General features: G+C 47.2%; 1 protein-coding gene across 2 annotated transcripts; it reads right to left on the bottom strand.

The window, feature by feature from the left end:
* Window positions 1-1365: 1365 nt before the first annotated feature.
* On the bottom strand, window positions 1366-9714 carry TP53RK (TP53 regulating kinase). 2 transcript variants are annotated; one of them, XR_006285321.1, is made up of 3 exons: window positions 9431-9709; window positions 5126-5685; window positions 1366-1680 (listed from the first exon to the last, which is right to left on the bottom strand). XR_006285321.1 is itself a non-coding variant. In XM_037915907.2 (2 exons), exons 1-2 carry the CDS (start codon window positions 9666-9668, stop codon window positions 5207-5209), a joined length of 717 nt encoding a protein of 238 aa, XP_037771835.1. In that variant the 5' UTR covers window positions 9669-9714; the 3' UTR covers window positions 5053-5206. The 2 variants fall into 2 exon arrangements, 1 of the variants encoding a protein (XP_037771835.1); XM_037915907.2 differs by lacking the exon at window positions 1366-1680 and having other exon boundaries at window positions 5053-5685; window positions 9431-9714.
* Between the last annotated feature and the right edge of the window lie 7473 nt (window positions 9715-17187).

Here is a 17187-nt window from a genome sequence, read left to right as displayed (position 1 = left end):
TGTTAGTCTGTATCTGCAAAAAGAAAAGGAGTACTGGTGGCACCTTAGAGACTAACAAATTTGTTTGAGCATAAGCTTTCGTGAACTACAGCTTATGCTCAAATAAATTTGTTAGTCTCTAAGGTGCCACAAGTACTGCTTTTATTTTTAAGAATATCCAGAGTTATAGTAGTTAGTGCTAAGAACATATTCCCAATTAATGTTCAAATGTATGCTTCAGGGCTTAGATGTGAGTGATCACGATGTGGGGGGCTGATTAGCCCACATCTGCCTACTGCAGAATTCTTACATTTTGGCTCTTGGGGGAATTCTGCACCATTGCACAACACAGAGTTTGCACAGAATTAATGTTCTGCACAGAATTTAATTCGCCCCCTGCAGAATTGGCACTGCCAAACTGCTGCCCACTGCTAAGGTCTGGCAGAGCCCAGCTCCCCAGGAGGCTTGAGCAGGCCACAGTTCCAAGGTTTGCTGGCCCCGCTCAGTCACATGCTGCTGCCAGGCCCCAGCCCAGTACAGCAGCTGCCAGAAGAGGCAGAAGCAATAGCTGGGAACTGCAGGAAGGGGCTGCTGCTTTCCGAGAGGGGAGACTTAGGTAAGGAGGGGGTGAGACCTGCCAGAGGGGAACATGACTCAAGCTGTACCGGGGGCAGCCAAACCTTTAAATTGTGTCCCCCCGCACCTCTTCCCCAGCCCACTATCAGCACGTATGAGTCATCTCTGCCTGGCAGGACAGTAATGAAACTTCGGAGCAGAGCCTGCGGCTGGACTCTGGGGATGTGGACATATGTGACACACCAAGAGTGAGGCACCCAACAAAAGCATAACAAAGAAACAGGAACTGGGTTGTCCTAGGGGTTTCTTTAACTCCCTACTACTGAGGGGAATCCTTTTTGTCATCTGTATCATTACAGACATACTTGATGACAGGTATTTTGAAATCAATTGCCAACATAATTGAAAATGACATGATTATATTGTGTTTTGACAAATAAAATATGCAGAATTTTAATTTTTTGGTGCAAAATTCCCCCAGGAATACATTTTCCTCTGAAGTGTCTGATATTGACCAGAGTTGGAAACAGGATACCAGAGTACATGGACCTCACCTCTGATCCACTATAGCATTCTGCTGTTGCTATACTCTGATAAAAAATTGATTAATTTTAGAGGGCCTAAACAGTCAGAGTGGAAGCACACCTTCTTACAGAAACTCTGCATGGAAAGTTGCCACATTTTTGTTTAACCAAAAGATCGTCAGCAAAGGAATTGGTCATTTTCATTACAGGTGTAACTGACTATTGGCTTAAGGAAACAAAGTTGATTTGAAAACTGAGAGCGAGCCGAAATTTACACTTTCCCAAATTTACTGCAATAAGCACATTACGTTTTTAATGCTCTAACAATACAAGCTCTATGTTTGCATAGCAAAAAACACTACAAATATTGGATTTTGTTTTAAAAAAGGGATATCTGATAGTTAGGAGACAAGAAAAGCAACTGTTCCCACCTCAGCTGTTACTTTCCCACCTGCACTCCCATCACCTGTCTTTAACTTGGTTACTCTGAACCACTTGTCAGATGGCTGTACAAGGATGACCACCATGCTGGATTAAACTGATTTATTGTACACTTGTAAGACAATGAAAGCTACCAATATGGTGAATTATTAAATAAGACCAAACAATAATAAACATAAGCACATTTGCACATCATAGGAAGATCATAGGTCTGATTTCAGGGGTGGTTTGTTTGGTTCCCTCTCAGGTTTTATTTAGTCCTGGATACTTGTAGGTAAGACTGGAAGGAAGCAGCACCTCTGCTGAGCACAGAATCAATGCAGAGGTCGAGACACCCCTATAAATGCTTTTGTTTGTTTTTTCATTTTAATGCCAAGGGTGATCCCAACCACTTCCAGGCAAGGAACTTATTACACAAGAGCAGCTACCTGGAGGTAACAGCATCCGGATCCAGTTATATAAATAATAATGTTTCTGTAACATCTGCTCTCTCCTTCCTTTCTTCAAAAAGGAATGTACCCATCTTTTAATTTAAGATATTTTACACTTTATCACTGCAATGCAGCCACCTCTGGGATAGAGTGATAAGCAAGTAGTAAATAGCAACAGCGTGGGAAGAGAGAATTTTGAACACCACTAGCCAAACCCCCATCCTGACAGTGGCAGGGGACCTTTACTGGTCCACAGATCAGAGAAGACTTAAAACCCACACCACAAAGCAACTCAAGTTTGTTTGAAAGACAGTCAAGTATACATTTCCAGGCTTCAGCCCAGAGATGGGCAAACTACAGCCCGCAGGCCACATCCGGCCCACGGGACCATCCTACCCAGCCCTTGAGCTCCCAGCCGGGAAGACTAGCCCCCGGCCCCTCCCCTGCTCTGGGCGACAGGGCAGGCTCCGGCCAGGCGGCTGCGAGCTCCTGCCACTCTGACCGGCACGGTAAGGGGGTGGGGGGGTTGGATAAGGGGCAGGGGGTCCTGGGGGGGGCAGTCAGGGGGGTTGGATAGGCATGGGAGTCCCAGGGGGCCTGTCAGGGGGCAAGGGTGTGGATAGGGGCCGGGGCAGTCAGGGAACAGGGAGCAGGTCGGGTCATGGGGGGGAGGTTAGGGGCAGGGGGTCCCGGGAGGGGGCAGGCAGGGGACAAAGGGGGGGGGTGGGGTTGGATGGTTCGGTGGTTCTGTGGGGGGGGGGGCAGTCAGGGGACAGGAAGTAGGAGTGGGCAGATAGGGGGCAGCAGCCTTCCCTACCTGGCCCTCCATAGAGTTTTGCAACCCCAATATGGCCCTCGGGTCAAAAAGTGTGCCCACCCCTGCTTTAGATCGATCTTGAGCTGATCCAGAGGTTTCAACATAATATGGAATTGGATCATTCAGCCATCTCTCCAAAATTCTTCCTGCTGTCCCTTATGATCAAGAGTGTGCACTAGTACTCTGTCAGGTATTTAAAAGTCAACAGAATGAGAACACCAAAGTACATTCTCTTGCTATTATATGCAAAGGACCACTTAACTATTGGAGAGGTGGCTGCACCTATGCTCATATTTTTCTTCACGTTTCCTACCACTGCACATGTAACTTCTGTCTTCATCCTCAGGAATGATGGGAGTACTATAGGATACAGTAGCTGCTGGCATTTCTAGGTGACAGAATGGTTAAAAGAACATTGGTTTGTCTATGCCAGTGGTTCTCAACCAGGGTTACATGTACCCCTGGTGGTACACAGAGGTCTTCCATGGGGTACATCAACTCATCTAGATATTTACCTAGTTTTACAACAGGCTCCATAAAAAGCACTAGCGAAGTCAGCACAAACTAATATTTTATACAATGACTTATTTATACTGCTCTATAAACTATACACTGAAATGTAAAGACAATATTTATATTCCAATTGAGTTATTTTATAATTATATGGTAAAAATGAGAAAGTCAGCAATTTTTCAGTAATAGTCTGCTGTGACACTTGTGCATTTTTAAGTCTGATTTTGTAAGCATGTAGTTTTTGAGTGAGGTGAACGTAGGGGTATGCAAGACAGACCCCAAAAAGGAGTACAGTAGTCTGAAAAGGTTGAGAGCCACAGTCTATGCTACCTACACGCCCCACTGTTGCTAGCACTGATGATACGGTAACCATAGGATACTTGAAGGGAAAAAAGCTAATAGAAAAGTCTCTCTCGATCTAAGTGTCCTGCCCAGGAGGCTTGGGCAGGCTGCAGTTCCCAGGTTTGCTGGCCCCGCTTAGTCACATGGCGCGGCCAAACCTCCTCCCTGCACAGCAGCTGCCAGAAGAGGCAGAAGCAATAGCTGGGAGCTTCCGGGAGGAGCTGCTGCTTTGCAGGAAGGGAGACTTAAGTAAGGAGGGGGTGAGGCCTGCTAGGGGGGAGCATGACTTGAGTTGTTCCGGGACAGCCAAACCTTTAAATTGTGCCCCCCTCCTCCACACACACACACTATCAGCAGGTATAAGTCATCTCTGCCTGGCAGGATGGTAATGAAACTGCGGAGTAGAGCCTGCAGCTGGACTCTGGGGATGTGGACATTTGGGCCGGGAGGTGCCCCACGGTTGGACTCAGGAGGGGAGGGGATGTGGGTGTCTGGCTCCACGGCTCCCTCTTCCTGCCAGCATCCTCTACTTAGGAACTTGAAATATGGTAACTATATGGGGGGAGGGCAAAAAAACAAGAATCAACTAAAAGATTGGAGGGGCTGAGTTTTCCCCTGGCATGTGTGAGGCACCCAACAAAAGCATCACAGAGAAACTGGAACTGGGTTGTCCTAGGGTTTCTTTAACTCCCTACTACTGAGGGGAATCCTTTTTGTCATCTGTATCATTACAGACATACTTGATGACAGGTATTTTGAAATCAATTACCAAAATAATTGAAAATGGCATGATTATATTGTGTTTTGACAAATAAAATATGCAGAATTTTAATTTTTTGGTGCAAAATTCCCCCAGGAATACATTTTCCTCTGAAGTATCTGATATTGACCAGAGTTGGAAACAGGATACCAGAGTACATGGACCTCACCTCTGATCCACTATGGCATTCTGCTGTTGCTATACTCTGATAAAAAACTGATTAATTTTAGAGGGCTTAAACAGTCAGAATGGAAGCACTCCTTCTTACAGAAACTCTACATGGAAAGTTGCAACGTTTTTGTTTAACCGAAAGATCGTCAGCAGAGGAACTGGTCATTTTTATTACGGATGTAACTGACTATTGGCTTAAGGAAACAAAGTTGATTTGAAAACTGAGAGCGAGCCGAAATTTACACTTTCCCAAATTTACTGCAATAAGCATATAACATTTTTAATGCTCGAACAATACAAGCTCTATGTTTGCATAGCAAAAAAACACTACAAATATTGGATTTTTCTTTTTAAAAAGGGATATCTAATAGTTAGGAGACAAGAAAAGCAACTGTTCCCACCTCAGCTGTTACTTTCCCTCCTGCACTCTCATCACCTATCTTTAACTTGGTTACTCTGAGCCACTTGTCAGATGGCTGTACAAGGATGACCACCATGTTGGATTAAAGTGGTTTATTGTACACTTGTAAGACAATGAAGGCTACCAAAATGGTGAACTATTAAATAAGACCAAACAATTAATAAACATAAGCACATTTGCACACCACAGGAAGTTACATTTCCCCTACCCTCCCACAAACTCTGCTTTCTTCTATCCAACCATGGATCTCTTTCTTCCTCTTAGTCGTACTTCATCCAGCTTTTTGATCACAGGGCTTGATTTTTTAGATGTAGTCGAGTACTTCTTCAGCAGGGCTTCAAACAGAGTGTCTGTGTTTGGATGAGTACTCAGAAAAGCTTTCTCCAAAACATACAAATCGACTCCTTTATCCTCAGGAAGACCAGAAATAAAACTCAGTCCAAAATCTATCAGCACCAGGTCCAGCTCTTCTACTGGTGGTCGCAAAAGCATGTTGGAAGTTGTAAGATCTCCATGGATAAGATCATCATCATGCATTCGTGCCAAAACCTCACCTATCTTTTCTGCTAAGAGAAAGAGGTTGCTGGTATCATTTCCACTTTGCTGTACAGAAGTTATATAATCCCGAACTGTAGTTGATCCTGCGATATCTTCAAGATATATACAGTTGGAGACATAATCCACAAAGTAAACCACTGGTGCAGAAATCCCTATTAAAAAAAGAGTTGATGAAATGCTAGCCTTTAGCTTATAAGAATGTTCAGCTTGCTTTATGATATTCAAAATTTATAATTACGTAAATCAAATGCACCCTTGAAAGTTTACAACACTATCCTGGAATTGGGACAGAAGCTCAAAATCCTGACCCCTAGTGGGCACTGACAAGCCCAAGTTTAGCAGTGTTGAGCTTTACTGCCCTGCCTAGCGCCTGGTTTACATTTAGGGCTTGTCTACATTACCCGCTGGATCGACGGGCAGCGATCGATCTAGCAGGGGTCAATTTATTGCGTCTAGTCTAGACACAATAAATCAACTGCCAAGCGCTCTCCCGTCAACTCTGGTACTCCACCAGGGCGAGAGGTGCAGGCAGAGCCGATGGGAGAGCGTCAGCCGTCGAGTTACCGCAGTGAAGACACCACAGTAAGTAGATCTAAGTACGTCAACTTCAGCTACATTATTCACATAGCTGAAGTTGTGTACCTTAGATAAATCCCTCCCCCCAGTGTAGACCAGGCTTTAGAATATAGCTCTGTCGACCTATGACGCTCAGATGTGTGAAAAATCCACACCCAACAACCATAGCTATGCCAGCCTAACCCACTGCATAAAACACAGCTAAGTTGACAGAAAAATGCTTCCATCCATCTACCTACTGTCACTCAGGGAGGTGGTTTTCCAATAGCCACACACACAAAAAAACCCACACAACCCTTCCATCACTTTAGAATGGGATTGCACCACAGGATTATGGCAACATGGCTACGGCACTGTAGCTATGCCACTGGATCCCCCATAATGTAGACAAACTCTAAATTTCAACTCCTGAAATTTCATTATCTATCCTTAAATCCCCCCTGCACTTTCAGTGGAATACAGAATTAAGCACTCTTCCTCTCCTACCAAAACACATTTGTCTGGCAGATGCAAAATATATGCTAGGATTTTGTCCTAGGCATGGCAGCATTTTGAGCAGATCCTGAGCAAGTACAATAAATCAGAAAGATGACAAAGACACACACACCAGTTATTTGCTCTTTGTGAGAAGAAAAAATTACCACACAAGCATCTTGAAATTGCAGATGAAGATAAATATCACACTGTTTTAATGGGGTCACCAGAGCTATCTTAGACTTGCTGGGGCTCGGGGCCAAAGCCGAAAGCTCAAGCCTGAGGGCTTCAGCCCTGGGCAGTGAGGGTCAGGCTTTAGCTTCACCCCTGTGCAGCAGGGCTCAGGTTACAGGCACCCTGCCTGGGGCTGAAGCCCTCAGGCTTCGGCTTTATGTCCCCTGTCTGGGGTGGTGGGGCTCGGGCTCTGGCCCCTCCAGCCCAGGCAGTGGGCTCGAGCAGGCTCAGGCTTCAGCCCCGCATCCTGGGGTTGTGTAGTAATTTTTGTTGTCAGAAGGGGTGTTGGATCATATTAAAGTAGTTCTGTATTAAAATCACAAATGAGTTTGATTCCCCATAGTTTAAATTCCGGGGTATTACTAATTAAGAGGTCTCCTGGTTTTTGGTACTGTTTCTCTCCCTCTATGTGTGAAACTTGCAAGCTGCTAATTGTCTTAGTACATTCTAAGACAGAGTCTGTTCTCAAAGCAATTCACAGAGAGAGAGACTCAAAGCAATACTCTAACAACAGAAACAGCACCCAGAGACTCCCCGCCCTTTTGTTGTATTAACAATTGTGATTAAAATAGAGATAGAGGATGTATGTGGATGGATGCTTGGTGTGGATAATAACTGAATGATCAGGGAGGTGCTAGCCTAAGAATCCAGTGTCCATCGGCTGAAGAAAGCGTCAAGTAGAAATAACCAGAGGACCCCCAGAGGGCAGACTGGAATCCACCCAACAGCCTCAAGAATGGGAGAACCAAAGAACAAGATAACATATAGCAGCATGGAGCCATCAGGAATGTGCTATCTGCTGATTGATTCAGCAACAGCATGATGAAGCAATTCCCATAGACTGGCATAGGAAGAAATTCCTATAAAAACAGACTCTAAAAAGTGAGAACTTTGGGGTCTGATTCTGCAAACCAACTTCCAGGAGCATCAGATGAGCATCTGACAAGGCCCTGCTCCCTCCCCATGTCCAGGCCACCTAGCCAGTGGCTTGGAATGAGCAACTCTAAGGCTGGTAACTATGATAACAACCTTGCAGAACCTGTGTGTGTGTGTTTGTATGAATGAATGTGTGAATAAATATGAGATTGAATGGAATGTTATAGCTATAACTAACTGCTTACTATGATTCTTTCTGTATTCACAATAAATGTGGTATTTTGACTTTTTCCCTTTAATAAGATCCTGTTGGTTTTTATTTTATTGGTATAACAGGGGGTGGTAGTGCAATGAAGTTTGAGAACCCCTGCATTAATGGATGGTGCTCTGAAGGTCAAGAGTTTATCTCCCTGCTTCACTTTTGCCCCACTATAATTTAGGCTGTCCCTATTATCTATCCAAGAGCTTGTCTACACTTGAAAGTTATTTCAGAGTAAGATAAAGTGTGAATTTAGGGCACAACAGCTTCCAGAATAGCTTCTTGTGTTGACACTACTTCAGAATATGGGCATGTCTACACTACAGCAACACAACTACAGTGCTGTAGCGCTATACACTAGAGGCTTCCAACGGTAACAGAAGGGATTTTTCTATCACTGTAGGTAAGCCACCTCCCAGCCCGGGTAGCTAGGTCAAGGGAAGCATTCTTCTGTCAACCTAGCCACATTTACACTGGAGGTCAGGTTGGAATAGCTACTACACTCAGAGGTGTGAACTTCTTCCTACTTCTGGGCAACAAAGATATGTCACTCTACATTTTAACTGGTTTCAGAGTAGCAGCCGTGTTAGTCTCTACGGTGACACAAGTACGTCTTTTCTTTTTGCGGATACAGACTAACAAATTTATTTGAGCATAAGCTTTCGTGAGCTACAGCTTCATCCAATGAAGTGAGCTGTAGTTCACGAAAGCTTATGCTCAAATAAATTTGTTAGTCTCTAAGGTGCCACAAGTACTGCTTTTCTTTTTACATTTTAACTGTAGACCAGATCGCAGAATAATCACGCAGGGACCTATTGGAAAACACCTATTTCCATTACTTCCCCAACACAGAAAAAGCTCAAAGCCTCTTTCTAAATACTATCAAGTCCTTGACCTCCGTGAATACATTAATATTGTGAAATGTTCGGATACTACAGTAAAGACCACAGAAACGCCTACCACAGGGAAAACAATATCCTGTGGCAGCCAGTCACTCAGGACAATTGTGTGCTAGGTTTTAAACAGGTCCTTTTGTGTAGGTTTTTGTTGTCTTTCAATTTCATTAAAAGCCCTATTACCTGGGGTTATGAAAAAGGGTAAAAAGGTGCTGATGGCTCCATTCATGGTACAAACCCCTCCCCAACCAGTGCCAAGACCCTTCCATACAAGCAGCTCCTATCTCTCCCTAGACTCAGTCCTCTACCCCGCCCCTCAGCTCAGCCCCACCACAGAGCCCCCACCTCCTCCTAGGCTCCCCCACCCCGCCCTACAAGCAACCCCCATCTCACCAAAGACTCACCCCCCCAGCAGACCCACCCCAGAGCCCCCCTCCACCCCTGAGCTAAGACCCCCCCCCGACCCACCCCTAGAGCCCCCCTCTGCCCCTAGGCTGAGCCCGCCCTCCCGTCCATTTTCAGAGAGTCCCCCAGACCCACCCTGCAGAGCCCCCTTCTAGCCCCCCCATCTCTCAGCCCCACCTGCCCGGCGGCAGCGCAGCAAGGAGCGGGCCTCCTGCGCCGTCCGCCGCCGGCTCAGCCGCTCCTCCAGCGCCGGGTGCCGGTAGCGCTTGGGGAAGCGGAGCTTGACCACAGCCGGCCGGCCCAGGAACTGTCCCCGGTAGAGCCGCGCCTCGGCCCCCTGCTGCACCAGCTGCAGCCCCTGCAGCGGCGGGGGGCACACTGCGCTCGCTCCCGCCTCCCCTCCCCCGTCGGCCATGATGGATGGGGCCCGTACGCTACCGGCGTACGTCAGCTCCGCGGCCGGCGTAACCTGCGTGAGGGGGAAGGAGCACGACACCGCCCCCTCCGTACCACGTGACTTACCGGGGCCCTCGGGAAGCCTCGGGTTCGGCTCCCGGAAACAGCCGAACCGCCCAGGAGAGCGTTAAAGGGCGGAGACTGTAGCCCCACCAGTCAGCCCGCGGCTCCTGCGCGTTACACCGGCCTACGAGGCAGCCCGCAAACCCAGACCGGCACCGCCCCGCCCCGCCCCTATACCCCCCTCCCTGCGTATCGCCCTGCTCCCTGTATCGCCTTCGTCGCATATCGTCCTGCCCCTCTATACCGCCCTCGCCATGTATCGCCCCGGCCCTCTATAACGCCCTCACTGTGTATCACCCCGCCCTTATACCGCTCTTCCCGTGTATTGCCCCGCCCCTCTACACCGCCCTCCCCGTGTATCTCGCCACCCCCATACCTCCCTCCTCGTGTATCGCCCTTGCCATGTATTGACCCGCCCCCACCTCCCTCCTCATGTTCACCCCACCCCTCTATAACGCCCTCACTGTGTATCACCCCGCCCCATACCGCTCTTCCCGTGTATCACCCCGTCCCTCTATACCACCCTCTCCCCTCTACAGGCCCTCCAGGCAGCACTATCCAATCCTGTCACTCCACCCCCTCTATACTGCCCTCCCTCTATGAATCACCCCGCCCCTCTATATTACTGCTTCTCCCGTCTATAGATCCCTCTTGCCCTCTCAGATCTAGGCATGCCTGGCGTATAGTTTTCGACTGGAACGCCCAGTTGAAAACGGACCCTGGCGGCTCCGGTCAGCAGCTCAGCAGGGGCCCAGGGCTACCGCAGGCTCCCTGCTTGCCTCAGTACCGTGCAGCTCCTGGAAGCGGCTGCCAGGTCCTTGCGGCCCCTCACATGGGGGTGGCCACAGAGGCTCCGCACGCTGCCCCCACCTCATTGCCAGCTCCGCAGATCCCATTGTCCGGAAACCGCAACCAATGGGAGCTGCGGGCATGAGGGCAGCACGCCGAGCCTCCCTAGCCACCCATGTATCTAGGGGCTGCACAGACCTGGCGGTCACTTCTGAGAGCCATGGTAAGCACCACTGGGACCCCGCATCCCAAATTCCTCCTGGCCCCCAACCTCCTGCCTCCTGAGGGTGGGGGAGAGCAAGCAACAGAGGGAGCAGGGATGGAGCGAGCAGGGTGGGGCCTCAGAGAAGGGGCAGGGGTGTTTGGTTTTGTGTGATTAGAAAGTTGGCAACCCTACTCAGGTCTATCACTCCACCCCTCAATACAACCCTCTTGCCACAGATCACACCATCCCCTGTATAATGCCCTCCGGCTATGTATCACCCAGCCCCTCTATACTACCCTCCTGTCATGTATTACCCTATCCTGTCTATACCACCTTCTCGCACTCTGTACTGCCTTCTCTCTGTGTGCCCTCTCTATATTTCCTCCTTCCACTGTATACCTCCTCGTTCCCCACTACACCCTGCTTCCCCCCTCTCTATGCTGCACTCAGTAAATAGTATATAACTAATATGTGATGGATCATCACTCCGGTTGCCTCCCCTTGTAAGAAGCTGCCCTTTGGCCTTATCCCCCCGAGAACGAAACTTCCTTTAACTTCTGCTGCTGCCACTGCAGGAATGGGACTCAGGAACTCAGAGCACTCTGCAGCTGCTGAGCTGCCAGCAAAGCTGGGGCACTGCCTGCATCTCTGCTGTCCCATCCCATCAGGGATAAAAGCGTGGTGCCCACACCTTCCCCCATGCTCCCTGCCAGGACCCTGACCCCCAGCGCCTCACTGAAGTCACCATGAGCAGGAGAGCTCTTGGATGAGATATGCAGAAGAGCACGCCAGGAAGTGTGTGCACAAAGGAATGAATTATTCTGTACAGAACGGAGAGCCTTGCTACGAGCTGCTGACTGGGACCCGCAATAAAGGGTAAATGGGCACTAGGATTAGTCATTCCAAGTGCTGGCAGCATGCTCCATGCTTCACAAGGCACAGACAAGAAGCCAGTTCCTACCCCTAGAGCTTACAGTTCTTCAAGGCGCAGTCCTGCCGCACTACCCCAGCAGGGAACTCCGGAAGGCAGAATGCGACCCAGAGGTCTCCAGCCTGTAATAGGGGAAGTAGCCCTGCTGCTATACTGTTTTCTGAGGTGCACAAATTCCAGTGTGTGCCGAGTTATTGCCCTGGCTCCTTCCCACACACTTGGAGCTCTTCTGTGCCCACAGGAGAGCACGGTGGTTCCTGCACTCCCCAGAGCACAGGGAAAACAGCTCTGCCAGGCTCTCCTATGGGCTATGCAAAGAGGAAGGAAGGCTCCTGCTCACCCTGAGCCTTCCAACTGCTCACCAGCATGAAGGCCAGGCTCTATCCAGCCTTACATTAATAGAACGTGACCGGGGCGGCAGGTTTGGAGAATTTTTGGTGGTGCCCAGAATGGTTCCAAATCATCTCCCCCACCCCCCCACGCACGCACACACACACCTGCCTAAGGCTCTGGGAGGGGGGTTGGGTGCAGGAGGGGTACGGGCTCTGTGAAGGAGTTTGTATGCTGGGTGCAGACTCTGAGCTGGGGTAGGGGTACAGGAGCGGGTGCAGATTCGGGGAGGGTGTTTGGGTTCAGGAGGGGGTTTGGGGTGCAGGCTCTGAGCTGAGACAGGGTGTTGGGGTGCAGGCTCTGAGCTGAGACAGGGTGTTGGGGTGCAGGAGGTGGTTTGGGTGCTCAGAGCCCACACCTAGCTGGGACAGAGGGTGCAGGGTGTGGGGCTGGGCCAGGGATGAGGAGTTTGGGGTGCAGCAGGCAGGCTGCCCTGTGGCTGGGGGCCAGAGAGGACAACTCCCCCCAACCCCCTCCCCGCCAGCAGCAGTGAGCTCCAGGGGAGGGGGGCCCCTCCCTCCCTGGCCTGACACTCTGGGAGACAATCTGGGACCCTGATCCTGCAATCCATATAGCAGAGGCATTCTGCTGTGCGCACACAGAGCTTCACTGAAGTCAATGGAGATCTCAGCAGGCCCATCAGTGTGCCTGTGCTTTATCCTTCACAGGATCAGGGCCTCAGTTAGCTAGGACCACACTTGGTGCTGGGAGGTATGACACAGAGGAAGTGGGTGGGGAGAGATGTCAGCTAAGGTTAAGTAAGGTGCTTGTTTTCCACCCTATCAGCTTAGTTCCAGCTCCCCCTCCCCAATAAGTAAGAGTCAATCATTCATCGTGCTGACAGTTAATGGTTACTTTACAGAAAAGTTAATCATCAATAGTGAAGTACCATCAATTCTCTGGAATCCTGCCAGCGTTGTAAGCTGATTCAGCTCAATAGTGCTCACATGACATCTTCAGTTGGCCACCCCCACATAGCTCCTGGCTGAGGAGGTCCTTGTGTGTTAGTAGAAGAAAGAGAGAGAATATAGAACAGGGGTTCTCAGATTTCATTGTGCCATGACCCCCTTCCAACAACAAACATTACTACATGACCTCAGAAGGAGGGAGAGAGATCTGAGACCGCCAGTGCCTGCCGCCCCAGGCGGGGCCGGGGGGGCACCCAATGCCAAAGCCTGAGCCCCACTACCCCAAGTAGGTTGTGGGCTCGGGCTTCAACCCCAGTTGCTGGGGCTCAGGCTTCAGCTGCGGCCCTGAGCAGTGGGGCTTGGGTTTTGGCTTCAGTCCCAGGCCCCGGGGTGCAAATCCGAAGTTGTATTGTCTTGTGCTGCACAGAAAACGGTATAACGTAAGCTCATGAAATTCGCTCCCTCCTTCAATGTGTTGCCGGTACCCAGTGCTGAGAGGCAAAACAGCAGGGGTTTGTTACCCAGTGTGTTTCACTCAATGATCACAACGGGGTGGAAAAGCAGAAGAGTTTATTTGCAGCTGCAAACAAGGTACAGGGAGAATAGAATCTCAAATCCTGCACCCAGAGCAGGTCATTACACACACTTTTATATTCCTTAATGCTACTGCACTACACATCAGCCAATTAAAACTTTGCACAAATACTCTGCCTTCCTTATATGGGTTACAACAATGTTTATTTCCTGCAACCTCTAACAAGCATTCCTTGTTAACAACCAGCACATCCTGCCTGGCCTTGTAACTATCTCCTATTATTTTTAACTTGGCATCAGCAAACCTTACACTAAGGCATTATCTGCGGCTGCAACATTGTTTTAAGAGCAAAAGAGCTTACTCAAACCAGCCAGGCCTGAATTCTATTAAGGGGGGTTAAGAAGAAGCCCTTAGGCCTTTAGCAAGGAGACTTCCTCAACCCTTATGGCCTTCCATCCCCTCGACTTAACTAGTGGCCATGCCCTGGGGTCTCCAACAAATGTGGCAGAAGATATGCACAGCTTTTTGCCTGCCTCCCTTTCCTGCCCCCCCCCCCAGTTATGAATTCCACAAGCTATGTTTTAGAAAAAACAAAAACAAGTTTATTGACTACAAGAGGTAGGTTTTAAGTGTTTATAAGAGATAGCAAACAGACCAAAGCAGATTACTGAGCAAATAAAAACATGCAAAGTAAGTTTAATACATTAAAGAAACTGGTTACAAGTAGTAATTTCCTCACCCTAAATGTTGTTTAGGCATTTCTTTCACAGGCCAGACACCTTTTCTGGCCCAGGCTCAGCTCTTCTTCTCCCCTTCTCCTCCTCCCTGCCCTTGTTTCTTAGATGTTCTCAGCAGTCATCCTGGGCCAAGATGGGGTCCAGTACCCGGTGACATGATCACATGACTCTGCAGTGTCAAAGCAGCATCCCAGGAAGCTTCTCAGGAAAGTGGGAGATTAGCATCTTCAGAGTCCTATTGTTCTTCATAATGGCCTATCCAGGCTGATTGCCTACTGTCTGGTGGGAGTTCCCCAGGTGTAAACACAGTAGTTGTTACATAGTCAATATTCCTAACATCAGATACAGAAATGATACATGCATACATATAGGATAATCATATTCAGCAAATCATAACCTTTCCAATGATACCTCACATGACCCATCTTGCATAGAACACATTATTTATGCCATATTCATATCATAGCAATATCTATGAAGAATATGAGGTGTTGGGTCACAGAGGCATGAACAAGACTCATTAATCTTTCACAGATGTTTTAAATACATTGGAGGTATCTAGCCAACTACTTAGTTTGTAACAGCTCATGGTCTCAACACCACAACTGAATTTTAATGGCACACAATGCAACCCACGACTCCCTTGGGCTATTTGCCCATATTGGGGTATTCTTTATGTTCTTCAGGAAACACAGGCTGTACAAGAGATTTTGTCCAGTCCATATAAATAATTAGATTGTTACATTTGGAAATGTTTCAAGTCCATTTTGTCCTTGTTTTCCCTACCACATCATTTGTTTCTGTTTCAGATGTTTATTTTATTAACACATTCCACATAGCTTACTTCAGCTTCATGTGGTGGGGTCATGCTGGGGAAATATTTACATTTACAAATATTTACAAGCTTTCAGTAACAGCTTTGGATGATAAAAGAAATCTACCCCATGGTTCTTCCCTCTCTTATTATGTCCCAAGTCCATTTGTCTTAGGCCGTTTACACAGAATGCTCTAGCATTTAGCCAGGAAATATCTGCATTCCTGTTTTGCATGGTCCCAATTTGCAAATACTATTTTAAAAAGCTCTGATATTTCATAGTGCTCTGGGCAGAGTTTACACACACATAAGCCCATGCATGTGTTGGGATTCCCTCCAAGATCTCTTCCAATTGACTAATCCAGACCACCTCATCCAGTTCTGGGAGGACACTTCATCCAGTTCCTTGGGATCCAAAAGCTCAGTTCAGCTCCAGCTCACCACTCAGGTTACTTTGTTAGGCATATAATAGTGCTGTGCCCGTGCAAACCAGGGGCTCAGACTCAAGGGGTTTAGGTACAGGGTGATACCATAATTTTAAATCATTTGTATCAAACTATACAGTTTATATACTTTTTCCAGGCTACTAAAACATCTATTCTTGAATCTAATTGGTTTGGACGAAGTACAGATCATATAAGGACCAATTGCTTTGCAGATCGTGTAAGGACCAATTGCTTGTATCCTCACCTTATGTACATTTCAAGCTGATCAGCTCAGGGTGTTCAGTTATCTCAACTAGCCCCAAAACAGTCTCACACTTTTTAACCACACACAGTTTAACCTTGCACTCAAATCAAGCTATATGCACATTTATTCATGTCCAGCAAGATCTATGCCTATAGTGTGCACTCTAACACACATAGACCTGCATGCACATATGCACGCAGGGCTAGTTTACAATTAGTACACTATATATAGCTCTGCTGCTATAGCACCTCAACATAGATAGTGTTTACACTGAAAGGAGGGATTCACCTGTTGATGTAAGTACCCACCTCCACAAGAGGTGCTAGCTAGTTCAATGGAAGAATTCTTCATCCACCCAGCACAGTCCACACAAGGACTTGGTCATCTTAACTATGCCGCTTCAGGTGTAGATTTTTTTTTACATCCCAGAGCAACATAGTTATTCTGTCCTAATTCTATAGCCTAGGCCAGGCCATACCCAGACACAAACAGCATGTAACCCTTTCATTAAATCGTTATGGTAAACTAAGCCATTTATCTCATGCTTATGAACATTTTGGAAACTCCAGAGGATGATGTTGAAGAGGAAACATTTCCTCCATTTTATTTTACTCTTCTCATTAAGAAAATAAACGGTTGTGCAGCCTTTGGAAGTGATCTGGAGCCGTTTATAGTATCACCCAATATTTTATTGGAACAAAAACACATTTTGTATCACTCTGGAGAATTGCACTGAGGCATGGACTTTGTAATGTCTTACTTGTGTAACTTTGTTCCCCTTGACAGTTATGTGCAACCCTCCTTTTATAAATGATCGAATTGAATTAAGAATTACTGGAGGCCAAGCTAATAGAAATAGAGCCTGATCCTGTAAGGGGCTGAGACCCCTTAATTGCAATTGACTTTGAGAGCACTCGGCATCTAGCAGGATGGAGTTCATACAGACAACTCTTTTTCCAGGATTTATTTAGAAGAATGGGGTGAGGTCTACATTACAGACCTCTGCTAGCACAATTATGTTGGTCAGGGGTACAATGGTGTGATTTATGACTGACACATTTGTGCCAGCAAAAGCCTCTACTGTAGACAGTTATACTGGCAAAACTGCGCTTTTACTGATTTTATTTGTAGGGCTGTCGATTAATTGCAGTTAACTCAAAATTAATAGTGATTAAAAAATGAATTACATTTAATTGCAGATTTAATTGAACAATAGAATACCAATTGAAATTTGATATTTTTCTACATTTCCATATATATTGTATTCTGTAATAAATACATTTTGATTTCAATTACACAAATATTTTTACTGTAAAAAGGATAAACCAAAGAAATTGGAAAATATTATTCACCTCATACAAGTACTGTAGTACAATCTTTGTCAAAGTGCACTCAAAAACAAAACAATGTAAAACT

This window comes from Chelonia mydas, chromosome 13 (genome assembly GCF_015237465.2).
Source record: "Chelonia mydas isolate rCheMyd1 chromosome 13, rCheMyd1.pri.v2, whole genome shotgun sequence".
In the NCBI taxonomy this organism is placed as follows: domain Eukaryota; kingdom Metazoa; phylum Chordata; order Testudines; family Cheloniidae; genus Chelonia; species Chelonia mydas.
The sequence above is the reverse complement of the archived record's forward strand: the minus strand, read 5'-3'. Positions and strand labels throughout refer to the sequence as shown.